The sequence below is a fragment of the Megalops cyprinoides genome, chromosome 16 (assembly GCF_013368585.1).
Source record: "Megalops cyprinoides isolate fMegCyp1 chromosome 16, fMegCyp1.pri, whole genome shotgun sequence".
Taxonomy (NCBI): Eukaryota; Metazoa; Chordata; class Actinopteri; order Elopiformes; family Megalopidae; genus Megalops; species Megalops cyprinoides.
In genome coordinates, this window is record NC_050598.1 from 866,329 (window position 1) to 893,663 (window position 27,335).

The following is a 27,335-nucleotide window of genomic DNA, read 5'->3' on the forward strand; positions in this document are numbered from 1 at the left end:
TCGCGTTCGGTTAAAACGCATCTTAATAACAATTACAGTAGCCTATAATATTTATATTACATCAAGGATCCAACTCGCAAAGAATCCTAAATCATGTCATTAAGCGGCATTCTTGTTAACTGTTCGTTCTGGCAGGCAATATCTGTATAGACGGGCTCTGGTTCGGGGTAGATATCCAACTTCCGGTTTCCAGACAGTCTAACTGCGAATGAAACGGTGCGTGTTGTTACACAGCAATCATGTTCATCTTTACACTCAACTGCGCGCTAAACTCGTGATACTTCCGTTTTAAGTAGTAGGCTACCGTTCTAAACCGCAGCTAAACTAGCTGACAGCAATTGCCCCACAAGGTTTCCGCCCGACAGCAACAATATGCTAATACGTGAGAGTCATTTGGTGATCACTGATCGCCGTTTTGGAATATTAAGCCACGTTAAAAGCCGTTTCACGTTAAGCGTTTTAGAATGTCCGCAAAAGCATTGACGCTTGGTCGAACTTGAAGGCGGGATTTGTTGGCGAAATTAAAGTGACGAGTACACCAATGAATATTCTGGTTGTATGTGGACAAGTTTGCACAAATATTTTTATTTTATTAGGGTACAACTGGAAAACTGTAAGCTACACGTTTCGGTGCCTGGATTCCAGTTATTTCTGCGAATTAGAGCGATCCATTGGCTTCTCTTTTCTTTAGCTTTCGGCAGTCTGTAAAAAGATAGGTCCGATTTCTTGTTGAATCTATTTGTACAGTCAATTGCACAACAGCTCTTTCCCATTTTAGATGTTTTTTTGTGTGTTTTCGCGGTAATCAAGCTGAACGCTAACGTTGCCACTCAGTAGTATAACCCGCGGTGACTCCGCCTACTGTAACCTCTATATGTTAACGTGGCGTGTGCTCAAAGGAAATGACGTTGTGAAGAAATGCCATACCATAATTTTCTTCTTTCTCTTTTCACACTAATAAAAAACTGATAAAAATCTCCAGTCTTGTTTATAACATAAAACCTGTTTTTGATAAAATAACCATCATTCAAAATCTTAGCTTCAGGAATGCTGTAATCTGTCATCACTTTTTGTTTTTAAGTAGGAGGAGTTTGCGCAGGTCGAGAGAATGACGGATATAAAGTGCGCCACAACCAAGTGTTCGTTCATTTTGTGCTCATTGAGATGGAGGCAAAAGGTGGGTGATCAGAAATAAGAGTATTTGCTATAACGGGATGGAATGTGTTTAGAGAAACAAGGTGACCGGTTTATAATGGAGCCATATTTTGAATTAGTTGTGGATATGATATTTAAAACGCATTTTTAGTGCAGTGAACCTGCGGCTGGGTAGCCAACTAGCTGCCGCTGCTGCTTTTGCAGCGTTGGGTCATGCTAGGTAAATCCATTTTCATCCGGTAATTAATCTAGTATTTGTCTTTTAACGTTTTGCGATTATTATACATGTAGAAACTCTTTATTTTTGTAGTGTTTGGTGGTATAATACCAGATTAAAATCTGCGTTGCCATACTTTGTTTCTGCAGACGTGTAAACTGCAAAGCGGTTTCTCGATGAAGAGAACCTGTCACAGACCTGTACTGAAATACTTTGATTATGTACTTTATCTGATGGGGAGACTGCTTAACCAGTTAACCTGAAAGCGTTTGGTGTATAACTAGAAGGCATGCGCAACAGCCAACGTCCTTGCGACCAAGTGTTTTTTTTCCCCCTCCTTTTAGGTCGAGATTTGGAGGCGGAATTATTTTGAGGTAATGCGTCTTAAAAATGCTGTCTGGTAATCATGATTGGTATATTTTGGAGCTGTGAAATGTGCGAACCTTTGGACCAGATGCATATTTCCTAATGGAGCTCAGCTGTATGAAGTTTAATGACGGGTCCCAGTGCTACGGTGATGATCACTAGAACTCTCTCTTACTGAATCCACACCTTTGAAGAAATTCCTTTACCAGATTCTGAGTAGCATTGAACGTTAGCCTTTAACGTGAAACGGCTGTCTGTAAACGGCGGCTGGCTGGTGTTAACCACGCTTGGGAAACGACTGGAATTTGACTGAGTTTCTTTTCCTTGTAGATTTGTCGAAAGGCCCCCTTGCGGTGAAGGATGATTCTGCCTGGTAATAACTTTACACTTGTCTTCAGTACAAATGGGCAGGATTTATGTCAGGGTACTTGGTGGTGATTTTAAAATGACAAGCATATGCCTGAATTCAGTGATGCTTATTTTTAATCTGAAACCCCCAGTAGATTAATCATCTGGCTTCCTATAATTGTCTAGTTTGAGTAACTGTTCTGTCCTGTCTAGGTTTGTGCTGCTTGCAAAGTAATACATAATCACCTATATTTAATGGTAAGCTTTTGTTCTGCCTAAAATGCTGGATCTAGTTAAACAAGTCAGTTATGCTGTCGTGCATTCTTCTGTGCTCATTTTAGAGTCTAAGAGGATGAACTGGGTCTTGACCCTTAAGTTTGGACGACATCTGTCACATGGCAATCTAGTCACCAAAGCCCTGATCAGACTCTATTGCTAAACTTTAAATTTTAAACTTGGTTTAATTTTGTTCTAAAATTGCTCATATTTCCCCTGTGCTAAGGTTTGACAGCCCTTATTGGGACATGGGGTAAAGAGGGGTTCGGTGAGTACGAGAGCAGCATTTGAAACATTCATATTACAACAGAGTATATTTGGTTAATGCTTTCAGATTGAGTTGGCAAACAATTTAAATGTATAGCTGTTTTGGAAATTGCTTTTGACCTATAACTTTGTTTCCAAATCACAGTGCAGATGTTAAGATCATTGAAGCATTCAAAATTGTGAAGGATCCTCTATGCCAGTGTTTCTCAACCCTCTCCTGGAGGACCCCCTGCCCTGTATGTTTTAGATCTCTCCCTGCTCCAATATACCTGATTCAAATTATCAACTTGTTATGAATTCCTGAAGCTGCTTAATAACAAACTGATCATTTGAATCAGCTGTGTTGGAGCAGGGAGAGATCTAAAACATGCAGGGCAGGGGGTCCTCCAGGAAAGGTTTGATTAGCACTGCTCTATGCCACTGATTCTCAATCCTGCTCCTGAGGCCCCCCTGCTCTACCTACCTGACTGAACTCATCAGTGGCACTTTTGATTAGCTGAGCACACCTGATGACAGTATGTTAATCACTAATTTCATTCAGGTGTGTTTGGAGCAAGGATAGAAGATGTGCAGGACAGTGGGCCTGCAGGAGTAGGATTGAGAAACGCTGCTCTGCCATGCCTGGTGGTTCACTGGACCAAATGTTTGTCTACAGCTGCAGAATTGATTGGCCTAGGTGTTGCAGTGCTGGGTTCATGAAGTTCATGTCCACACTGCCAGAGAAGCATTCAATTCAGTACCTTAACTTAATGGCTCCTGGCTTTCAGGATATTTAGATGATCCACAAAGCTTCTCCATAACCCATTCCTCTGTTGTACATGCTTAATTTTGGAATCTTAGTCTGAATTCCTGTTAATGTATAGCTGCAGAGTGGCATCCCTGTGACACTCTGGCTAGTAACTCCCATGTATGTTAACAATGCTACCTTTCACAGGTGGGCAGACCTGCATTGAAGGCACTCCTACAGGTAGGTAAGTAAACGGTTCCCATATCTTTAACAGCTACATGAGCATTAGCTAAAGCTCATATATGGTAAACTCGAATCGACCAATCATTCAGTTCACTGGTCTAACCATGGTCCCTGTGATGAAACCTGCACATGTCTTACGCCCTGCGTCGGGACCAGAACCTGAAAAGGTGAACCCACTGGTGTCGCCAGGATAATAAGGAGACAATCTGTTGGGGTGCCCAACTGTCTGATGGGACCAGAACTGAGATGCCACATTCAAGGAGGTAGTTGTGTGGCTTGGCTGCCAGAACTTTGGTATTCCCTTGTAGCAATAGGTCTCTTGCAGTGTGACCCCCCCCCCCCCTTTTCATCAGTCTGTAGATGTGATGACCTCATTAATGCTCCAAATGGTTACTGACTGGTACCCCTCTGACCTACACCCAAAGTGCTGCTTTGTGCAGTTGCAAAGCCAGTTGCACCCCTCCTAAATCAGGGTGGCTCTTCAACCTATTGAGTTTTAATGAAAATGCGATTTCCCTTGCAGGTGTGACCTAAGTCGTGGATTGCATGGCTGAAGAAGCAGATGAGGTCTGCTACATTGTCGTCTTTGCACAGGATGGGGAGTGGTCTGATGTAATGCTGGATGAAATGTTGAAATAAACCTTTTGTAAACTTGATTTCTCTGCCTCAATTCAAGTCTGATTCAATTGTCAAGGAAAGTCTGAACCAGTTCCCTGGTCATCTTGGCACTCACACTGGATCAGGATTTCTCACTACTTGCAAATGAAGTCTGATTTACTAAGCTGCCAGGATGTCAGTGCTGTTGGCATAATGAGATGCCTTGGAAGGCATTGTGGTAGAGGCTTCAGGGCAAAGGGCAGTCCTTTTCAAAGCTGATCATGAAAATTTATCATTTTACTGTCCCACATGTCTGTGGGCCCATTTTGGGTCAATGATCCACAGATTAATCTTTGTGGATGGGCTGCTGTCTAGAAATTGCATAGCGAGCAATCATATACATTCAGTGATTCTGGGCTATGTCTGTGTGACTGATCCAGAACTTGATCAGCTGTACTAAATTTGAAGGGAGTCATAAACATGTTAATCATTTTTGTGAATAAGTTTATAATATCCATTTCTCTTTTATATTTTTATATATATATATACTCAAACCTGAGTTCAGCTGGAATGAAAAGCAGAATACACAGATGGTCCCCAGGACCAGTACTGGGTAATGCTGGCTTACACACCTGGCATTTGTAGCTGCACCATACATCACCAGATCAAAACAGTAATGCAGTGTCAAACTGGCCAGTAGAGAGTATATCTTCAAACAAGCACTATCAAAAGGGCAGTTACTGGCTTGCAATGATTACAGGGTGGCTCCAAAGACATTAAGTCTGGCCAAGCGGGACATTAGTTGCACTTGCTAGTGTAATCTCAGTTCAGCAAACTTAGAGTCAAGCAACATTTTCAGACATAAAAGATGTGCACACTGGAATTAAGTTTTTTTAATACTTTCCCATTTAGCACAGAATTTAAGGCTTAAGCTATACCACAGAACACAGTCACAGAAACTCCACTCAGGAGAGGTGAAATGAATGGACACCTTAGTGTGAGGGGACCTGCAGTGTTCTGATCCTGTGAGCACAGCTGGTGCCGCCCACAAATGTGACAGGACAGGTTGAACTTTGACTGGACTGAATGCTGCTGCTACAGCATGGGATTTTATTTAGGTGCACCTCCACCCCACTGTAAGTATAGCTGTTTACCATCCTGCATTAGCTGTGCTTGAGCGCTGAGTCTATGCACGCGTGAATAGACCAGTGTTCCGTATTGTGTGTGTGTGCATGCGTGCATGTGGGTGTGCACACGTGTAAACTGCCTCAGTCTGTGGTGAATATCCGTGCACTGATATCATCCAGTAGCCAGTCCACACCAACGAGCAGATTCTCCCCGGTCACCGCGCTGCAGCCGATAATGCACCAGTGATGTGTCTTTATGTCGTCCAGTGCCAAAGCCTGCAGACACAGGAACGCAGACTCACCAAATGGCTGAGAGACATGTGCACACATACACATAAAAGAGATGGAGATGTACATTTAAGGAGACAGTAGTGTGGAATTGTAATGAGCAGGGATTGTAACTGAAAGGTTGCTGGTTTGGTTTCCCCCTAGGTTACTGCTGTTGTATCCTTGGGCAAGGTACTTTAACACTTAACCCACAATGGCCTTAGTAAATATCCAGCTATATAAATGGATAAAATTGTAACCTGCTGTATGTAAATTGCTCTGGGTAAGAGCATCTGCTAAATGACAATGATGTAGAATAATGTGGCATTTTTTGATCCTTTCTTAACGGTGACACATGATTTCCGCCTTCCTCACTTTCCCCTATCCTCTGGGAAAGACCAATCATCAAACCTGGGCAACATCCAAAGGGGAAGGTCAGGCTGTGCCTGACAGTCCCAACTCTAGGAGCCTATGTGATAGGCAGCCCACAGACAAACTGCCTCTCGGCAGAGAGGGAAATGGACCCCGCTGTTACTGCATTTCTGTTACTGTGTGCGAAAGCTCACCTCCCGAATGGCATCTTTGGGCAGGGCCCCTGGCAGGTCCTGTTTGTTGGCAAACACCAGGAGCGTGGCTCCTACTAGCCGCTGAGAGAGAGAGACAGAGAGAGATTTACACACAGGAGCAAGGAGATAGAGTCACAGACGTGCATCCACACACAAAAGTCATTTGATATTTACATTCTGATATTTAAATAACTTTCTATAAATATCACGCTTCGAGTCAGACGATAAAATCATGTACTGTAAGCAAGGACAACTGTGGGTGTTTGGATGAGCAAACCCAATTCAGGCAGGATTTATGCTGCTGTGAGACACACTCACAGTACATTCAGGACTTACATGGATAATAAGATCCTGATACTGTAGAACTGTGCTGTTTAAAAAGGGATTTCCCCCTTATTTTGCCCCAACTTTTGTGATCGCAAATGCTCTTTAGGCTTCTCTCACAGAGATGACCTCATAGGTGCCCGTGTGAATGGCAAGGGTCAGGGTGCAGGGAGATGGGGGAACCCTGCCAGCATACTAGCACCTAATCTGGCAGAACAAAGCCATTGTATTCTGCCACTGTGGGCTCCCAGTCACTGTCAGCAGATGGCATGGCTATGATAAAGCTTGGCCTGTAAGGCTCAGCCTGTGCTTAGAGCAAGGGCCTTACTGCCTGAGCCCTTAGGGAGGTAACTGGGAAGATCATCTTATTGGGGGCTGATCAGCAATGTAAGCTCTACCTGTTCTGGTTGTAAAGCTTTCCTTTAAACAGAGAAAAGCACATTTTTCAAATGCATACACACAAGGTTCCTCCACACAGCAGTTACAGTAACTGGCATCAGACACCATCATAAAACACACTTCAACAGAGACGTGGAAATGCTTCTTTTTGGTTATATTTTTTATGACAGTGTGCTCGAACAGAAAACCATGTATCTTACAGTGTTGGTGATGGTCTGGCTGGTGTGGTGTCCTCAGCACAGAAGCTTTCATAACAGCACACCATACCAGCCAACAAGCCCAGGACTTGCCCATCATACTAAAAGAATGCCTGTAAATATGACCAGCACCATGATGTTCTGAGACAAGCTTTAGTGTGTCTACACAAAAAAAACAGAACTTTGGCTGGACCTCAACAACTAGGTGGGTGGAATCCAACTGGAAGCTGAAAGTCAGAAGCTGATAGCCCACTTTAAGACCAGATATTGAGTTTCTGTGATAGCTCTGGTCTCGATATTTCCATGTCTAAGAGGTTCTGACTGGTTCCAGGAGGAGGTTCCAGCGGTGTCTGATACTAGAAGATTTTAAATTGCTAGATTTCCCATTCTAAACCATGCCCCTTTAAGAATGTCCATCAGGAGACAGCATCAGAACACTTATTTGTTTCAACAATGGCAGGGACAGAACTTTCAATGTGAAGCATATGGAGCTGATTACCTCATCCATGTGTGGAATATCTGCACTGGCAGTATCTACGTTCATGAGTATATCTGTGGAGGCAGTGTCATTATTCATGAGTACAGTATTTATGGTGGTGGTGCTTGTGTTCTTGAGGACTGCAGTACCTCCTCTAGCAGCAGTGCGTTCAGCTCCTGCCTGCAGTCCTCCAGCCTAAGCCGGTCGGCGCTGTCCACAACCCACACCAGCCCGTCAGTGCTCTCAAAGTAATTCCTCCAATAGGAGCGCAGTGACTTCTGGCCTCCCACATCCCAAATGTTTAGCTTAAATCTGTAGCAGTGAAGACGGGAGAGGGGATGAAGGAAGGAGCCAGTCAGTTTAGATTCCAGCAAAAAAGCATTCACCAAACACCACACAGTTTTTAATACATGGAGTCGTTTACCACCATTCACAATGGAAACAGGAGGTCTTTAGGAAGAGATCAGACTTGACAAAGTGACAGATAGTCGACATTACATGTAAAAAGAAACCGCAGTTGTGCTGAATATCTTGTTCTCGTTCAATTCCATGCTTTCTTACCGAGCTGAGGTAACCTGAAACACCTTACCAAAAAGAGCAGAGGATTACTCTACTGATGAGCACCAACAAACTACATTTGACAACAGCTATCTGGTGTTGCACTTTCAATACACTGCAATGCAGAGCAGGGGTTAAAATGCTGGACTTGTAACACAAGTTGCCTGTTTGATTTCCATGTGGGGCACAGGTGTTGTACCCCTGAGTAAAGTTCTTAATCTGAATTGCTTTGATGTATCCCAAACTGCTCTGGATAAGAGTGTCTGCAAAACTGCTAAATAGTAATGATAAATTCCCGATGTACTCTTTAACCAGGGGGTCAGAATTGGAGGCTACAGTTTGCCTGGTCTATCCTCTTACCCTCTGTGTTCCAGAGTTTTTATATTGAATCCCAGCGTGGGAGATATAGTGCTGACGTCTTCTCCATTGAACTTCTTCAGAATGGTCGTTTTCCCAGCATTATCCAGGCCACTACAGGCGCGATTTTGTTAAGCTGAACCTTCGTAAACAATTATTTACCAAGAAAATGTTTGCAAGGGGTCAGCGATATGGAACTGGTTGCTGTTTGAGAGGGGCAAGAGCTTCTCCTGTGTTTTCGGTAATTCCAGGCACACAGAGAAAATGTTTAATTTACATTTTAACAAAAAAAGTTAGAGAGATCAGTTTTCTCAACACACAGAACCACTTTTGTACGTCGCTTTGGATAAAAGCGTCTGCTAAATGAATAAATGTAAATGTAAATGTAGAAGCGGTTGGCTCCATAGCATGCTAACTAGCTTCACTGCTTCATATCCAAATTAACCCCCAGCAATGAAAACGTTCTCTGGCAATGACTAACTAGCTGATGAATTATATTTGTAACCTGCATTTATTCGTCACAAACACATACATCACTCTAGGGCCTGACATTTTCATCATTTATGAGGTTAATCGCGACTGCATCCCCGAACAAGTGGCACACTTGGAACTAAAGGATACAGCATTAGCAGTCTCATCTCGCGTTCCTTGTGCTTCATTTTCTTCAATATCGTAAGTAAACCCATTGTATGCCTTACAGTTACTGAATAAACAAATCAAACGGTATAGCTAGGCAGCTAGCAATATCTAACAAAGATCAGTCCACCCTACAACTCCCTTTGTCTAGCCCAGTATCTGTTTCTTTACCATGCAGCGGACACACACGCAGTTGCTCCTTCCTACCATTGCTATGGTTTCTACCTCACATACCAGGAAGTATCGTACTCACTACACCCCGCCTACTCCAATCGTCCATTTGGTCGTTGTTCGGAGGAGCGCCTTCGGTAGGACGCTTGATTGAACACAGTTAACATCACTCGCAAAATTGCGGCGTTTCCATTGGTCTATAGTTTTGCATGAAGGAATTGTGTGCAGCAGGGGAAAGAGAGACGCCAATCGCGGCCTACGTCTACGCTATGCTTGAATAGCGCTACCCTATGCAATTAGAAAGGCAATGCAACGTTGATGTTAAAACCCGAAATTTATCACCATTCGTGGTTATGTTGAACGTGGAAAAGTCTTCGCCAGCCTTTTTCAACCTTTTCAATCAAGCCAAGTAACCAGCTAGTAGTTTACACAACACAGTAAGGAAATAATTGCAAAGCTGTAGGGCTGCCCCGACTAAAGATTTTCCTAGTCGACTAGTATTCGTTAGCTCAAGCCATTATTCGACTAGTCGTCGCACGTGTATGATATTAATTTAATTATTTAAATAGCCTATATATTGATTATTTTGGGGGGCATCAGAAAATGGTTTGAGTTCCAGGGCTGAGAAAGAATGTTATAAGTAACATTGTTAACAGTGTGCTACGTTACAGAGAAATACAAAACCGTAATAATGAGCCTTTAAAATATAAATTTTACGAGCGCACGCACAAAGCCATCTGTTAACGACAATGCTAACGGGAAGAGCGGTAATGATTCTGAATATGTCGGAACAACCAGCAAGGAGACTGAACATTTTGTTAATTTATTTCAACACAGTAGCCTATAACATAACACAACTTATGAACTTGTAACACCAACACAATAACTTAGAAAACAAATGATAAATAAAAAACAGAACATGAAGTTAAACATGCAGTAGGGGAGACCGGGGATGGTTGTAACATTTTTGACATTTCTGTCTGTATCTTTTAAGCCAGTGCGTTCAAAAAGTGAAACTAGTTACATGTGTCTGCTATCAAATGGTGTAGCTGTTATCTCTGCAACACAAACAGAACATGCATGGTTTCGTCTCAAACACAAGGAGTAAAATGTTTCAATTCACCCCATAGTCTGGGTTAGTTGTAATTTACCCTGGGGTGAAATGTAACATTATGATATACACTGGGGTGAAATGTAACATTGTGAAATAAGGATTACGACAAAACTTGATATTGAAAGGTTTTTATTCAACACTTGAACTTGAACAAATGACTTGTTAACATAACTGGTGTGTGTGTGTGTGTGTGTGTGTGTGTGAACCAAGTATGTTAGTAACTGTCAGTCATAGTAATGACAGACCTTTGAACATAATAAAATTGAAAACTGTGTGTTTGTTTGTGTTTGTGCTTGTTTGTCTTGCACCGTCAGTCACAGTGGTGACAGATATATGGCACTCCTGGAGTGCAGGCCTTATGGGACCACAGAGTAGCCAACAGGTCTTACACTAACATTTGAACATAATAATAAAAACTTAACAAAATGTGCAGATGTGCACCAGCTTCAACACGGGCCCACAGGCTACAGGTCATGCACCAAACCCAACCTTCTTTTGGCTTTGAGTTATTAAAGTGTTTCATGCACACAATACAGAAATTCTCATCAGCATTTGAGGAATCTGTGTCCTGTGGCTCGATGTTATGCATTTTCTGACTTTTCTTTCCTAATGTTTTCTTAGACACCCTAGGTCATTGTTGGTTTGTGTGAGTCGATTTGTCTTGTTTCTTGCCCAGACCTTTCTTTGGCAAGCTTATTTTCCGTTTCACCTTGTCAGACCTTCTTCTCTGCTCTTCGTCAAGGGCCATCTTGACAGGTGTATCAGTGAGTATTGCTGTTTGTTTCCTCTTCCTTCCTGTTACAGGGATTTTTCTTGGTCCAGCTTTTGGTAAGGGTCACACATCAAATGGGCTAAAGTTCAAGTGACTCAGTGTTTCTTCAGCACAGCTTGATGGGGCGGTGGCCTGGTGGGCAGCTGGAGGAATGGCCTGATGGGCAGCTGGAGGTGTGGCCAGGAGGGCAGCTGGAGGAGTGGCCTGATGGGCAGCTGGAGGAGTGGCTAGGTGGGCAGCTGGAGGAGTGGCCAGGTGGGCAGCTGGAGGAGTGGCTAGGTGGGCAACTGGAGGAATGGCCTGATGGGCAGCTGGAGGAATGGCTAGGTGGGCAGCTGGAGGAGTGGCCTGATGGGCAGCTGGAGGAATGACTAGGTGGGCAGCTGGAGGAATGGCTAGGTGGGAAGCTGGAGGAATGGCTAGGTGGGCAGCTGGAGGAATGGATAGGTGGGAAGCTGGAGGAGTGGCTAGGTGGGCAGCTGGAGGATTGGCTTGGTGGGCAGCTGGAGGAGTGGCCTGATGGGCAACTGGATCAGGATGATCTGTGACCTGTGAAGGTGCAAACTCACTTTCCTCGAATATGTCTGGATTGTACGGCCAAATTTCACTGCACTGGAATCCAGCCTGTATATTCTTTGGTGTAGCTGCAGCTGGAAGTGCTGTCCTCACAAGACCTGGTATGTCATATATCGTCATGGTCTTTCCTGGATTCATTCTCATCCAGCAATTGTTTGCGCTGTTCACCATCTTCTTGAGTGGGCCATATACACTCCTGTCGAGGGGTTGGAGCTTGTGACTGCAGTGAGGGGGGAATGTTAGCATCACAATTCCATTGTTCTTGCAGAAGTCAATGGCTGCAATTGACAGCTGTGAGCTGTGGTTATCCAGGAGAAGTAGCACCTTTTTCTCAGGACTGACCTTGGTGTGGTTTGCAAAGTGCTTAAGAAAGATGACGAAATCCGTTTCCTGCATCGATCCTGATTTATTTCCACTTCCAATACTTCCTATTGGCCCATCTCGTACAAAGTGGTCTGTGTAACGTATGTGTGGGAACAAACATTGGAGGAATTGTGTTGCCAATGGCATTGACTGCACATGCGATAGAGACCAGTGAACCCCTTTCTCCTGATGTCATCGCCCCAACCTGTTTACTGCCACGTTTTGCAATCACTCTGTCTGGGGTTTGCACAGTTGTTATGCCAGTCTCATCGACATTCAAAATGTCATTTGCAATTAAGTTGTGCCTCCTTATCATTTCGTCAAGTTTTCTGAAGAACATTGCCACGTTGTTTTTATTAAAACTGGTGGCTCATGCCAGGCTTGTGGCCTTGGCACTCCTAATGGACAGAGTTGGGTTTCTTTTCATGTAGGCTGAAAACCAGTCTGCTCCAGCCTGTGAAGATTCATCCCATGACTTTGGATGTTTGCACCCATATTTCACTGCAAGCTGATATGCAAGTTCTATCACCTGTAATTTTAATCACATAAAAAATGTTCAATATTTCCCCATCCATTATATTTTACCTTGCCACTAATATAAATTGCTAACTTTCCCCTAACTTATCCGTTACCAATTCCTATCTGCTTACCTCACGTGGACACAGTCCATAATATGCATCAGCAGCCCTCATCAGATATTCTGTCAATTCTTTCTCTTGTTCATCAGTGAAGACTTTCTTTCCACTATGGTAGCCTACATGTGGAAGTTCCTTTGATCCCTTCTCTTCTAACCTCTTCCTCTCTTTACAGAATGTGTACAGAGTGATGTGGCATATGCCATACAATTTTGCCACAGATCTGATGGACTTTCCCTGCTCTTTTACATCATTTGATGCTCTCTGCAAAATGTTGAGAGGCACATTTTGCAGAGAGCAACATTAACATTAACCAGCTAATTAGCAAATGCAACTCAGGCCTTGTAAGTAATTAGCTGGCTTAAAAAATAGCTACAAGTGCTTGTCATCTTTAAGTGTTGGATATTTCCAAATAGCACTGCAACATAAATTTACTGGGATCTCATATAATGGGGCGACAGTGGCTCAGGAGATAGAGCAGTTGACTGGGGATTGGAAGGTCCCTAGTTCGAATCTGGCTCATCCTGGCAGAGTGTTGAAGTGTCCTTGAGCAAGACACTGAGCTCCCAGTGGCCAGTTGGTAAGCCTGTATAGCAGCCTCTGCCATTGGTAGGTAGATGTGAGGCATATAACTGTAAAGTGCTTTGAGTACTCAAATGAGTAGAAAAGCGCTATATAAATGCAGTCCATTTACCATTTTAATGTTATTGCTCTTGGCATTGAAGCGCTCTGTGTAGGCCTATCAGGAAATAATGTAATGCCAAAGTATTTTTTTCAGGGCACCAACCAGCAAAACGTTGCACAGTAGAAGCCACTTTCTTCGTTATGGAGAAAGCAGCGTTCTGGAAGTTGTCACAGAATTTTTGCCATGAAGTACAGTGTTTATCCAAAGCATGACCGCACGAACGAAAATTATCATGGCACAAACCGGCACAAACGTAGCACAAACGAACGAGACAATTTTGGAGCAATTCGAAGAAGTTTGGAGTGCTGGTTGACGTCATCGCCCAAAAATACAATATTTATATCTACAAACCGATAGCAGCACAAACGAAAAATTTTACGGCACAAACCAGCACAAACGAACGAGACCATTTTGGAGCAATTCGGCGGAGGTTGGGGTGCTGGGTGACGTCACAGCACATACAATATAATTTTTTACATCTAAAAAACCATAGCAGCACAAACGAAAATTTTTACGGCACAAACGTAGCACAAACGAACAGTAATACCATTTCGAACTTTTTAAATGAATGGGGTGCCAAATTCACGCAGGTCATCCTTCGCAGACAGCAATCAGCTGTGACAAAGACCCACAGAAGACATCCTGAGCAGTAGTGGTGTTTAAAACGATTCTTTTTAGTGATTCGGTTCCTTTCGTTCAGTACAATAAAATGATTCGAATCTTTGACTCACTGATTCGTTCATTTCCATATCCGGTCGTGCGGCATACACGAATCTGTAAATAGTTTTATTGCATTTTAAAAATTACCCTACATTTTTCCAAACATCATGTCCATTATTAGCCTGCTCTGCGGCAAAACAGCACGCGAGAAACCAAATGTCAGTGAAATTACTAATTAAATCATAATATCCATTACGTGAAACTGCACCATGCTATTCAAACAATCATGCAGCCGCAAAGTATACTCCACATTTTAACGAGTATAATAAGTACATGTCATTTGCTAAAAATAAAAAAATGCAATGAGGTAAAAAGAGCCACGCTTATATCGAAAAACTTCGTTTTACAAATTTTGAACTAACCGAGCCCAAACATTCTAATATACTTGTAGTCAGTGATGTCGTATTTTTCTTTGTTGTTAATATAGACATAGTAGGCTATGCTACATTTCTCTTTGTTTTGTAGCCTACTATGTTAATTTGTCAGTATTTATTAATAAGGACTTTATTCACGTTAAAAGGAAATGTGATGTCAACATTAAATAAATCGTACGTCAATCTCAGTTGTGATAAACAAGAACTGCAATACATTGTGCGCATCTAAATATGCTACTGTTAAAAATGTAAATATAAAATAATATTCCAGAGGGCTGTACAACGAAGCGAGGTAACTGGCTTGTCCAGATAACTTCAGGAGTAACTTCGGGTGTAACTTCCCGATTAACCCGTACTACGAAAGATGGATAAGTTTTACCAGAGGTATGCTGCATCTCTAAACTGCTCCGAGCAGATGATCTTCATGGTTAACTCGATGTTAATCGATATAAGCACCGCCCCTTCCGCGTACAATCTTGTCGAGAAAAATGCAGGCACATTTGGAAGACCCAGTCGACATTGGCGTTCGGATTGCGAGAGGCTCACTCTGCAGGGCGAGGGTGTTTCGAGACCGTCAGAATCCTCTATCTTACCCCGATAATGTTCTCTATGAAAGATATTGATTCTCATCTGAGGGAATTCAGTGTCTTTGCCGGCTTCTAGGGCCAGACGTCTCCAATAGCACTCGCCGGAGAAATGCCCTCTCTGTTGAACAGACAGTGTAACTTGCTTTACGATATTTTGGCATCGGACACTTTATGTATTCCATCGGTGATGCTGAACATCTGAGCAAGAATACTGTATGCCGTGCAGTTCGCTAGGTGGTATTTGCTTTCACTAAACTGCTCGATGTGTTTGTTGTGTTCCCTGGTCATGTAAGCCTTGTAAAGATCAAAGAGGCTTTTTAAGCGATCGCAGGTAATTCGCAACACATTTTTTTTGTCCATAGGAATCCCGAGGGTGATTGGTGTGATTGACTGTACGCATATCCCCATTAGAGCGCCCCTGGGAGAACATGGGGGGATTATGTGAACAGGAAGTCATTTCACAGCATCAGTGTATTTGATCATATCGTATTTGATCTGACATGTAGGCTAGTCTACATTATTTTGTCCTTAAAACTTCTACTTATATTCAAGACACATTAGGTGGTGATTTTCTTACAATGGCAGTATGTTAAAATGGCCTGAAATCCTTTGCCAGAGGACATGTGATCCCCATTTAATGGTGACCAGATTGGAGGCTAGGTGGCCTGGGTTGGTGAATGATTCACAAATTTTTCAGGAATCCACTCTTGGTTAGAGATTTGAACAAGGTAAGACAACCACAACCCTATATTTCACACATCATGCTGTATTGTGACAATTTCTTTCTATTGTTTAAAGGGCGTTTTGATGGCCTGCTGCTTGAGGACAGAGGCTGCCCGTGTCTGCGTTACCTGATGACCCCCTATCCTGACCCACAAACAAGGGAATAAATAAAATATAATGTGGCTCACAGTAACACAAGGGTCAGGATAGAGATGACATTTGGGGTCAACAAAGCACGCTTTGCTTGCCTGCAAGGCTTGCGGGTGCATCCAGAGCGGGCATGTGAGGTGGTGGCAGCATGTGTGGTGTTCCATAACATTGCCACTGTTAGAAAAGAAAGAGCACCATGCCAGCTGCCGATGCCACCAGATGTAGTGGACCCAGTGACGTTGGATCACCCAACAGGAAGAGCCATTAGAGAGGCCATCACAAATCAATTTTTTCACCAATAAAAAAAAAAGACACATGAAATTATTCTTTTTTGATTTATGTATTCTTTTATTGGCATTCTCCCTTTCCTAGAAATTAAAAGAAAAAAAAGTTACAGATGGTAGAGACATATTGATCAAAGGATGGTCAATGTATAGCAATACCTTTTTGTCACGCTCCAGTTTTTGTATTTCCAGTTTGTTTTTTTATTTGTTGCATTTTCTTCTGGCAGTTGAGCTCAGGCATGCGCTTATAGAGCGACTGCACATTGTCAGATCCAGCCTGTACAGCAAAACACATTGAGAGAACAAACATGGCATGCAGGATTCGGCATCATTAGTGTTACGCATTGTCAGTATGAATAATCCTTTTAATAGCAAAGGAAAAGCTACCCTTTGAGTTCTCTGAGAGGCCTGAGAGGAGGTAGCCATGGGTGGGGAGAGTGATTGATTTAGCACCTCCTGAAAAACAATAATGCGATTGCCAACTGACCAAAGCTTTGTTCTCTTGAAGGTTCGTTCTCATTCAGTAGATGTATGACTGGAAATATCAGCTCATGACAATTTGCCATACATAGCCTAATATTGGCCTATGTTAGTCACTGTTGAATAGACATAAAAGTACAAGTGATGAAATGGGTCAACCTGGATGTGTGTGTCAGACATGGCTGACATGGTCTCCTCACCCAAGTCCTCCTGAAAAAAAAATTAAAGAGAAAAGTTGTCAACATATCAGCATTGATAAATCCACAGAACTCTATTTCCACACTTACCTTTACCTGAGAGTCAGATGAGGGGCATGCTAGTGGCTGGAGCAGATCAATAGTGTCCCCCTCAACTGTACATAAGACAGGAATGTGAACTACATAAAATTTTAAACTGGACAATCAAAACAATTAATATGATATTACCCTGTACATAAAGGGTGGACATTGAGCTGCCACCAGGGTAAGAACTGACTGCCCCCTCGACCCCCTCCATTATGGGCCTTCCTCTGTTGTTCGCCATGGCCAACTTCTCTGCCTGTGAAAATGTAGCAGGAGGTGGCCCTCCTCCAGTTTTCACCATCTCTGCCTTTTTTCTGTTTGCTGTGAACACATGAATAGGCTATTACAAGTGTAGGCTACACACCACATCTGTACTCAGTATTACTGATGAGATGCATAATTGTCATTAATGATGATTAATGCATACCACTTGATATAATATTTTTATATTTCATCCTGACTTGTCGCCAGGTATGCTTTCCACTGGGGATGCAGCTGAAATGATTGTTAGAATTAAGTTATTCTTAACACAATAGCATTACATTCATACAGGGAGCCCTACAGCCTAGGTGCTTTGGGGAGCAAATCTTAGTTCATTAACAATAGGCAACCGGTCAATGTCAGAACATGTGTAGGCTATAATTAAACTATGCTAATTGTTTTCACATATTTAGATAGACGTACATGTACATGTTTTGAGAGCATAATCATTTAGCCTATTCTAATTACGCCATTGGTGTTGATTATTCCGTGAATTATTTGTTTTATTGTTAATCAAGCAGGATAAAGGGGAACAGGTTGAAGGTAATGATAGATTTAAAGGTAGTGTTCGGGCTTCCCCTGTTTCCAGCTCACCTGCCGCCACTGATCCTGTGGCTCTGCTCTGCTGGGATCCTGGGGTGAATAATCCAGTGTGCTATTAGCCTTAGCTTCTTTCCCCTGTTCAAATAAACATTACTGTTTTATTGTGTGTTGTGCCAGCTTGTTTTCTTGAAATGGTCCTCATTGAGGGGAGGAACCTGTTGAGACTGTTCACGCCCCCCATTGCACATTTGTTGGATGGAGGGAAGAGGGCGGGAAACAGGGTCAGGGTGTTGCAACCCAGGCAACACAAAGGCAGCTCGAGAGGGCAGCTCGTGTTGCAGTCACGCCACTGAAATGAAGTCACAGAAAGCTTGGGCTGTCTCTCCCTGCCTCCCTCGCAGGCTCATGGGTCCCTTGTTTGTAGTGCTTGACAGATGATCATTTTCAAGCTTGACTACATGTTGAATCTCTGCCTGAGGTTTGTTTTTTTTCATGCATACCTTTTAATTAATGTATTTATTTCATGGTCATGTTTTCATGTTAAGCCCACATCCATCCAATTCCTCAGTTACCTCTGAGGATGACAGTGTAAAAGTTCTTGAGGGGTGCAGGAATTATGCAACGTCCTCAATAAGCAGATGTCACCCACACATATAAGGCTAAGTTTCAGGGTCAAGTCAAGATCTGACCATGTTTGGGAGCTGAGAATCTTGAGTTCAATAGCAGGAACTGGCTGTATTATTTAATACAGTTTGAGGTTTATAGCGTAAATAAAAGGTACAGTATTTTTGATGGGTTTAAACTTACACCAGCACTGACATGTGAAAGTTTGAAGTGTAATTTATCTTATGTTTGTAGTTCACCAGAATTTACCTCACAATATCGCAGTACAGTTTTTCATATCTCTGTTTGTTCTCCTCCTGTTGTTGTCCTTCTGTTGGATTGGGGTAGCACACTGTTATACAATGTTACCCGCTCTTCATGCATACTCAGTCTGTCTAAGGCACAGTGTAAAGTACAAGACAACCAACCCCCAAAGATATGATAAAATAGATGATATAGAGTCCTGATGAAGTCAAAATGATCCAGCCTCATTACTTGCAGTGATAAGACGATCCTTCTTAGCCATGGTCCAATCACAATGGCAGAATTTCCTGGCATTTCTGCCTTTCACCACCCTATTTCTACTTTATGTAATTGTTTAAAAATATTGAAAACTCAAATACATTTTCCATGATTTTCCAGCTTAGTTAAAATACAGAACAAAACCTGAATTTCAAATTTACTGCTTCATGTGGAGCTCCACTTGTAAGAATCTGATGGTGCTGGAAGTGATGTGATTCTTGTAAGTGGTGTGTACTGTAATTTGAATTCTGGAGTCAGAACTCATGTGCCAAGCACCTTTCTCTACTCTCAACACCAAATACTGGAATGAGCTCCCAACGCACCAAAGATGCATTGAGATCCGATCTCTCAGGCCACATTCGGAGGTGGTCTGGGCCGCATATTGCCACATTCTTTTAGCAGTGTGAACGCGAATGTGTCCTGGGCCACAGTGAAGGACCGCCTACTCAACTTACATCCTCTGTGTAAGCGAAAGTACTTACTCATTCACGCGCCAACGGCATTCACACCGGTGTGATTAACTGTTTAGCGCGAATGCTAAAACCGGTGCGATTAGATAGAACATGAGAAAAATTTTAGCTAATTTTACCTTTGAGGAAACAGCAATTTAACGTTAAAAATATACCAAATGAAAACTATGAGAAGCTTAATAATGCTAACAAAAACATAATGACCTATGTAACGTAGCCTAACACACGCGCAAAAATAAGTGCGAAAGGGTTTAAAAGTGCGACAACAGGCAACAACAACTAGAGTTCGCAAGCTAGCCTACCTCAAATGCTTCCAAGCCCCAAAGGTGTAATGCAATATATTACATGGAAAAGTGGTATTATGAATAATACTTGAAGTGTTGTAGTTCTACAAATAAATGTTAGTAGACTATTGTGGGAGTCAAGATTTATGATATCATGAATATCAAGGGGACATTCTAATACGCTTAACGTGCCTTAATGTTCCAAAACTGCGATCAATGATAACCAAATTTCTCTCAGACATCACTTGTCAGAAACACTTCCTCCTGTCAAAAAATCAAAACCAAAATCCTGGGAGTATCTGTGTATAGGTTATCTCACTTTCAGCATTTTCCTCTCCATTGACGCCCATTATAAGGAATACAGAAAAGGCTTAACGTAAGATACCGACCATATTCCTTGGATTTCGGTTTTGATTTTTTGATATGTGAAAGTGTTTTATGACAAGAGATGTGTGAGAGAAATTTGGTCTTCTTTGATTGATGTTTATAGGTACATTAAGCCACGTTAAGCTTGTTTCTTATAATGGCAGAAAAGCCTTAATGTTCCTTATTGCAACAGAAAGCCTACGCATTGCTGATCACCACCCCAGCGTAGGCTGTAGCTCAAGTGATGTCCTAACAGGTTAAACATGAAAATTTGCGTTAAGCAATTCCCAATAGGCCAACAGTAGGCCAGCTGCAAATGGGTTCCTATGGGGAAAACGTCAGTGTTTATATTAAACCCATGGGGTCGTCGTATTGGTTCTTGAACGTGGTCATGATCAGAAACGTGTTAGAGAAGTGTAGTCCTGATACGTCGCTGTTTTGGTCCATAATGCCATGTTATGCCATCCTTATAATGGGGGTCAATGGAGAAGAAATGGATTAACGCAAGATAGTTACTGCTTTCATTGGGTTTGATAGGAGATAGTGTTTATAACATGTGAGATGTCAGACAAATTTGGTGATCATTGATCGCTGTTTTGGGACATTAAGCCACGTTAAGCTTTTTCCTTATAATGAGCGCCGTTAATGGAGAGGAAAACGCTTAACGTGAGATAACGACCATACTCCTAGGATTTCTGATTTGATTTTTTGACAGGAGGAAGTGAAAGGAAAGGTCTGTGAGGAAGTGCTAAAACTATTCAATGCGACCGGGAGGAGGAGAGTAAACTTCAAATAGGTAGGCCAGATTTAATTATTCATTAATCAGTCAGTGGCGTTTCTCTCTCTCAGCTCTCTCTCGATGTGTGTGTGCGTGCGTGGTCAAGTTTCTGTGCGTACCCTAAGATGAAATCCTGCAGGCGCCCCTGTCCATACTCACTGGATTTCGGTTTTGATTTTTTTGACAGGTGGAAGTGTTAATGACAAGAGATGTCCGAGGGAAGTTTTGTGATCATTGATCGCTGTTTTGGAACATTGAGCCACATTAAACATTTTCACGTTAAACATTTTAGAATGTCCCTTCTTCCATAACAAGTGCGCTTCGGTTTTAGGAAAGTAATTCATAAATGTATTCACAATACTAGCAAACCAGGAAACACCCTTAGAAACTGAGGGGGCAGTTTCACCCATAAACTGGGTTCAGGCTAATTTGCTGTCACAGTGGGGTGTCGGTCAGGACACAGGAGTCAGGCTCCGGGTTCAGATGTTTATTGGGGATTTTGGAATGTGTAGATGTGTGTGTGTGTGTGTTGTTTGAGAGTGTGTGGTTTCCTGCAAGGAATAAATCAGGACTGATGGTTATGCAATAAGAACATATATACATAATAGATAAACACAATCTTAACTCACATGCACACATAATATACATTGGACAAGAATGCATATCACCCTTCTCTCTCTACAGACAACTGAAATACAACCAGTTGAACTCAGGCATAGTACTTACTTAGGCACAGACGCACACAACAGCAACACAATGCTTGGTCCCCAAGGGCTTGGTCTCCCCAGTTTTTCACTCCGCAGGTATTGGTGTGGTACTGAGGTGGGGGAGGTCACCACTACTTTTATATTGTCCCGTATCCTTGGCCCTATTGAGGCTCTGATTGGTGGCCGAAGGATACCGACAGGTCAGAGGGCAAATGCTGACCTGGGGGGCCGTTCTTGGGGGTGCGCCTGTGCCTCGGGTTGCCTGCGGGGGTCCTGCTGATAAGGGGAGCAGCAGGACCAGTTTGGGCAGGTCTCAACTAGGTTGTAAACAAGTGCCTATGAGAGGTGGGGGTGGTGCGCTAACAAGACAAAGACACAGACAAAGACAGAAACCTGTAGCCCTTTTCTATACCCTTTGATATTAAACTACATCATGAAACATTTTAATTGCAGTGAATAACGTAAGAAACTTAGACGTAAGAATCTTGCTTAGCCTATTAATTCAAAGATAGTGACAAGGTCCCAGACAAATACGGTGAAGTTCAAAATGTTCTAATCTAGCGTTTCTGCTTTTCCAATGATAAACGGAATTTAACAAAAGATCAGCTGCAGCTGAGTTAAGGGTATTTAATTTCAGTGATGAATGGAATAGCTTGCTAGTCAACTAGGTTTTCATTTACAGATACAACACGCATTATTTCATAGTGACAGTCACAACAAGATTCGTTCAAACAGACCTTTAAATGATGTGTAAACTCACATTTGCAAACGGAAATGATGTACGTGTTTATTTGCACATAGAGCGGGGAAGTGAGATCCGATCACAAGTGGTCACTCGACATGTGGAGACACATTTTAATGCCAGATGTGAACAGGGCCACTGTCTATTTTCCAGTGCAGACGGAAAGCCACCTTTTCAGACTCAGCTCCACAAATTCTTAACACTGTGGTAAAAGCTTGTGATAAAGCTTGTGAATATATATGTAAGCATATATATTCATAAGCCTCAAAGGCAAAGCCTGGTGGAAAGATGCACCCTTGCTACAGCAGAAGGTTTTGCGGTTAAAGCTTCATCAAAACTGTGGCTTTTCAGTTGCAGCTGACAATAGCAATAGTATTATATGTTCGTACGCCTTATGACAGCAACAGTGTTTCCCACATGGATAAAGTATGGCGATCGTTAATCGGCGTTTACCTGGCTACATCCCTTACCCTGCTGAATGCTCTTTCTTTAAGCCGCTCCAGATAAAAGTGTCTGCAAAATGAATAAATATGAATCCACTCAGTTCTCACTTCCTGGCAGGACGAGTTTAACGTAATACGCTAATTAACATAGCAGTGAAGCTGGTCATGGGTTTGGGAACCAACGCAATCAGCAGCAAGTAGACTAATAAATTGCAGAATTAATTAAGTCCTTAAATACTTCTCAACAGTTCTGTAGTGTTTCATCACTCATTCAAACATTGGCATGTTTCCGTTCCAGCCCATTGTAAATGTAATATTTTTTTAAAAAAAAAACGTTTAAAAATTCATTCATGCTTTACTTGTTGGCTCCACCTCTGAGAAATTCCCACCACGTGTGTTCGGGAAAGACGGCTGACCCAACCTTACCCTGAATTTCCTACTGCTCAGCAGCGCTGGCGTTTAAAATAAAGCGAAACTGAAATCTGGACCACCGCCTCCGCCCCCGTCTTCCGTTATTCAGGAATATTTATATGACGGCGGGGTAGTTTTTCAGAACTACACTAGCAATCTCAGTATGAGCACAACGTGCAGGTCCAAATAACGTAATAATATATATTCTCTCTGCCGTACAAAATATTTCCATCGCGCGTGCGGGACTTCACCATTATCACATTGTGGGCTTCTGTACTAATTTGCAGTGAGTACGGGAATCTGTGCAAGTCAGCGTTTAACTGCAATTTACTAGTTATCCATGTTATATCGGTTTTTATAGTGCATGTTTTAATGCGTCTGTTAAGCGGGATGCTGGTGTTAATGGACTCAAAGACTGTAGGAAGTTTAGTATCTTTTTCCGGAGATGAAAGCTCACAGAGTGCCTCTGAGTCGGTAAGTTTTTATGCTGGTTATTCAACATCAATTATCTCTGTAGTAATTGTAATACATACATACGTATACAAATACATACAAGGGTCATGAATACGTTAACATTTTTTATCAGTGATGCTAATATTGACATACCGTGTTATATTAGTGCTAATGATGCGTACTGTCCTCAGGGGAAGAGGTGTTCCAGCTCGGACAAAAGATGCAAACGCAGAGAAAAGAACCGAGTTGCTGCCCAGAGAAGCAGAAAGAAGCAGACAGAGAAGGCTGATGCTCTCCACCAGGTCTGTCTGACCACCTCCCTCCATATTTTTGTCTCACATTTCCATCTGTGGAATAGCAGGACTGTCCTCTTCATTCACTGAGGTCCCCAATTCTAATGCAAATGCTATGGTTTACCTTACGTGGTGAATGGGAATAAACCCAAAGCTGGTGTTTTTCATGCTGTTCCTGTAGGGAGGGATACCAAAATGCATTTTTAAATTGTAACTGGGGAGTTATCTGGCTGTGTTTGTTTGTGTGTGTGTGTGTGTGTGTGTGTGTGTGTGTTTCTTCCCTTGACAACAAATCTAAGACTGTTACCCTCAATCTTACCTCCAACCAGTGAAAGTAAAATTCTGATTCTGATCCCAGATCAGCTGCTGAAGGCAGTCCTCATACCATGTGTATGTATGTTACGCAATCTGTCTGTAAACTAGCAAGCATTTCTGGGAAAGGGCAGCTCTTAGGAGAACAGTGCTTGCTAAGAGGCCTGAATTAAACGCTGCCTGAAGGGGCACCACTGCAGCATTATATAGTGGTTCATAGTGAGCCAAGGACAAATTGTCTCTTCATGAGTTCATGTTTCTGTGTATCTGGAATTAAATTAAAAGTGCAAAATGTTTAAAAATGTTTGATTTTATGGCCCCTTTCAACATCTGTGGCATAGGTGTGCACTGTTCTTCAGGATCTGAAGTGAACTTTTTAGACCACCATCAGCCAAAATTTATTGCAAATCAACCTACATTTTCACTGGATCCTAGGAAGCACATATCTGTATAGTGGCAACATTGTATAAATATTCTTAGCTACAGCAGCTAGCCAGCAATATAATAATTACAGGTAATAATGCTGATAGCTAAAACACAGAAGGTGACTAATTACAACTAACTAGCTTGGTAGTTACTCAGACAGACATTAGCACAGCACAGCACATAAAGTATCATTGAATGTGGAATCAAACTTGTGAGACACTCATATTTGGAGAGGGGTTTCACCTTTTTTCAATGGCATGCACTGTTTGAAACATGGTCTTCATTTTTCTGCTGTGTGCTCCCTCAGTGTGGTTAGTCTCTCCACGTGTTTAAAGCAGAGCCAGCTGTCAAAATGTGCAATGTGACAACATGTAATGGGTAACAATCTCTCAGATCAAAATGAGGTAGTTACACCAGATTTCAAAGCTGGAAAATGACAGGGGTCCAGACATTTATTTATAGTGCAAAAATAAATTCATTAAAAAAACATTTAGGTGTAGCTATCAAGGCAGGGTGGCCTTGCAGCTGTTTAAATGTGCTTTGGTAGATCTGGAGGGGGTCAAAACTATTGTTTGACTTTGTTCAACTTTATGTTCATTCGATGTAAAGTAAGTCAGGCGGATGAAAGTCTAGCTTTAATTTGAGTTGTGCTTGCATTATCACATGAGGGACTCCTGCAGTGCAGCGTCTTGCTTATTTACTTTGTACAGAATCCTGCTGGAAGGCACCGAAGTTGTGTGACCTAAAGGTTCTGTGCCTGCAGTCCTCAAAGCTGTAGTGCAGAGTTGTGATACCTGCTTATTACAGCCATTTCAGCTGTGAGACTTAGATTTCGCTTTCTCTTTCTCCAATGAGTTTCATACCTCTGATATCCTTCAAATCATGGTACTTTCCTACTCTCAGTGGTTGGGGGATCCAGTTGCCAGAGGGTGTTTTTGTGCATAAGGCTGAGCAGCAGGTTAGTGACTCCCACACACTGCCAATCCCCCTCCCACTTAACCCAACGGAACCTACCTAGGAATTTGATTCCTGTTTTTTGACAGTTATCTACTATCTAATCATTTCCATTAACAAGATGACCTTCTTCCTTCAGGATTTGTTCCTTCCAAACGGTTATTTAGCTAAACCTGAGTAACATACAGTTAACCATCTAACCACCAGCTGATTTGTGTCAGTGCCCTGACCCCCACTTTTGCTTCTGCAGGAGCTGCAGTCTCTGGAGCAATCCAATGCTGCATATGAGAAGGAGATAGCTGGTCTCCGCCTGGAGATCCAGAATTACACCATGGCCCTGCAGCAGCATGAACCTCACTGCTCCATGCCCCATTTCTCCACTCCAGAGTCATCTCAAAGGTTCCCCTGCCCTGCCCTCACACCTGCCCTGACCCCTGCAGTCACTCCCCCAACAGAGCCCTCCCTGGCGGAGCTCCTGGACAGCACGGATTGGTCTCAGTTTTTGGAGCTCTGGTAGCGGGCTACAGAGGAGCGCAAGGAACAAGGCATTCAGAACCAAGTATCAAGGAAACACTTGGTGAAAGTCTTGGGGGACCTGAGAGGATAGAACTGGGATGAGGGAGTTTGGTGCTTTGGTTCATCATGAAACGCATGTGTTGGAGGAAATCAGCAGCAACACCCCTACTCGTGAATATCACAGACGAGATAGCTGCTGTGAACTTCCTGTATGGACACTACATATTTTCAACAAAACTGGGCTGGCCCACATGGCTTTCAAATGGATCCTGAACTACAATGAGATGGAGCTTGAATGAGTCAGAATGGAGACTAGTGAAATAAGCTTTAAAATATGCTCATCACCTACTGTGTTCAGGTCATACAGAAATGGCTGCTAAACCATGTAACACATTACCAGTCATCTGGGGCATGTCCTCAGTTACTACAATATACTCAGATACAACTAAAAAGATTGACACATGTTGTGTACATTTTTACAGTCAACAAGCTACTCTGTTTGAGGCAACAGTGTGCAGTGAATGGAGTTTGAGATCTGTACTATATATGTTGTACTGTGTTACCTAGCATTTAAATACTGCTACTGAGGATGCACTTAATAGTCGTCTATCCACAAACCTCTCCAAAAATATATTTTGTACTAAATATTAAAACCTAACATTTCAGTACATTTGGGCCCTAAATTGGAAGTGGAGCTGCACAATTGCATGGTTAAAATTAATATTCAATCAGTCTATCTTTCGCATTTCTGCAAAAGGTAATCTGAGTGTGAAATATGAGAAAACCATTATCCTCAGCCATGCTTGGCCAGGGCCAGTGCTTTCCCATTGCTGGTTCGTGATGAGGACCCTTGTTACTGTTGGCTCCCAGCATTTTCTGTGTGTTACATCAGTTTCATCTGAAGGATATTAGACACTAACTAAAGCTTGTGAAGTTACATGATTTGAACATGCTCAGGAGTAATTTACTACAATGTAAAGACATATTTTCGACAACAGTTGTAATGTATATGTACCCTATATCATCTAATGATATGACTGAAGTTATGCAAGGAGTAATTTTCCAGGAAAATAAAATGTAATGAAGACAGGTGTTGGCCTACAATAAGCAAAAATCACCTTGTGCGGTGTGTATCTGTTATACGTATTTTAGGAGAACACCAACAGGTTTATGTCAATTTTACAATTTTATATTGAAAACATCATTACACATCAGACTGTGGACTTTGACT

At 42.3% G+C, this 27,335-nt stretch overlaps 1 protein-coding gene, 1 long non-coding RNA gene, 2 other non-coding genes and 1 pseudogene across 8 annotated transcripts; 4 read left to right on the plus strand and 1 right to left on the minus strand.

The window, feature by feature from the left end:
- The first annotated feature begins 1,106 nt into the window (after positions 1 to 1,106).
- Positions 1,107 to 4,255, plus strand: LOC118791076. Of its 5 annotated transcripts, none has more exons than XR_005005532.1 (7): positions 1,107 to 1,177; positions 1,717 to 1,746; positions 2,069 to 2,111; positions 2,300 to 2,344; positions 2,589 to 2,630; positions 3,564 to 3,862; positions 4,123 to 4,255. It is a non-coding gene; the product is annotated as an uncharacterized LOC118791076 (long non-coding RNA). The 5 variants fall into 5 exon arrangements; XR_005005531.1 differs by having other exon boundaries at positions 3,564 to 3,600; XR_005005533.1 differs by having other exon boundaries at positions 3,564 to 3,596.
- Positions 1,882 to 1,959, plus strand: LOC118791690. Its single transcript, XR_005005551.1, has one exon. It is a non-coding gene; the product is annotated as a small nucleolar RNA SNORD26 (small nucleolar RNA).
- On the plus strand, positions 3,708 to 3,835 carry LOC118791693. Its single transcript, XR_005005554.1, has one exon. It is a non-coding gene; the product is annotated as a small nucleolar RNA SNORD22 (small nucleolar RNA).
- Positions 4,256 to 4,811: 556 nt separating the features above from the next.
- Positions 4,812 to 9,311, minus strand: arl2 (ADP-ribosylation factor-like 2). The gene is made up of 5 exons (XM_036548315.1): positions 9,091 to 9,311; positions 8,473 to 8,583; positions 7,704 to 7,866; positions 6,157 to 6,237; positions 4,812 to 5,599 (listed from the first exon to the last, which is right to left on the minus strand). Exons 1-5 carry the CDS (start codon positions 9,153 to 9,155, stop codon positions 5,465 to 5,467), a joined length of 555 nt encoding a protein of 184 aa, XP_036404208.1. The 5' UTR covers positions 9,156 to 9,311; the 3' UTR covers positions 4,812 to 5,464.
- A 5,692-nt stretch (positions 9,312 to 15,003) lies between these two features.
- LOC118791111 lies at positions 15,004 to 26,105 on the plus strand (annotated as a pseudogene).
- Positions 26,106 to 27,335: the final 1,230 nt, after the last annotated feature.

Bases quoted from the DNA above. Each gene is read 5' to 3' on its own strand.
- arl2 (XM_036548315.1), bottom strand. From the start codon at position 9,155: ATGGGTTTACTTACGATATTGAAGAAAATGAAGCACAAGGAACGCGAG. The intron at 6,238-7,703 runs GTACTGCAGTCC...TCTCTCTCTCAG, and splicing joins ACGCACTGCTGCTAGAGGAG to CGGCTAGTAGGAGCCACGCT. The intron at 5,600-6,156 runs GTGAGCTTTCGC...CTGTGTCTGCAG, and splicing joins CCAAAGATGCCATTCGGGAG to GCTTTGGCACTGGACGACAT.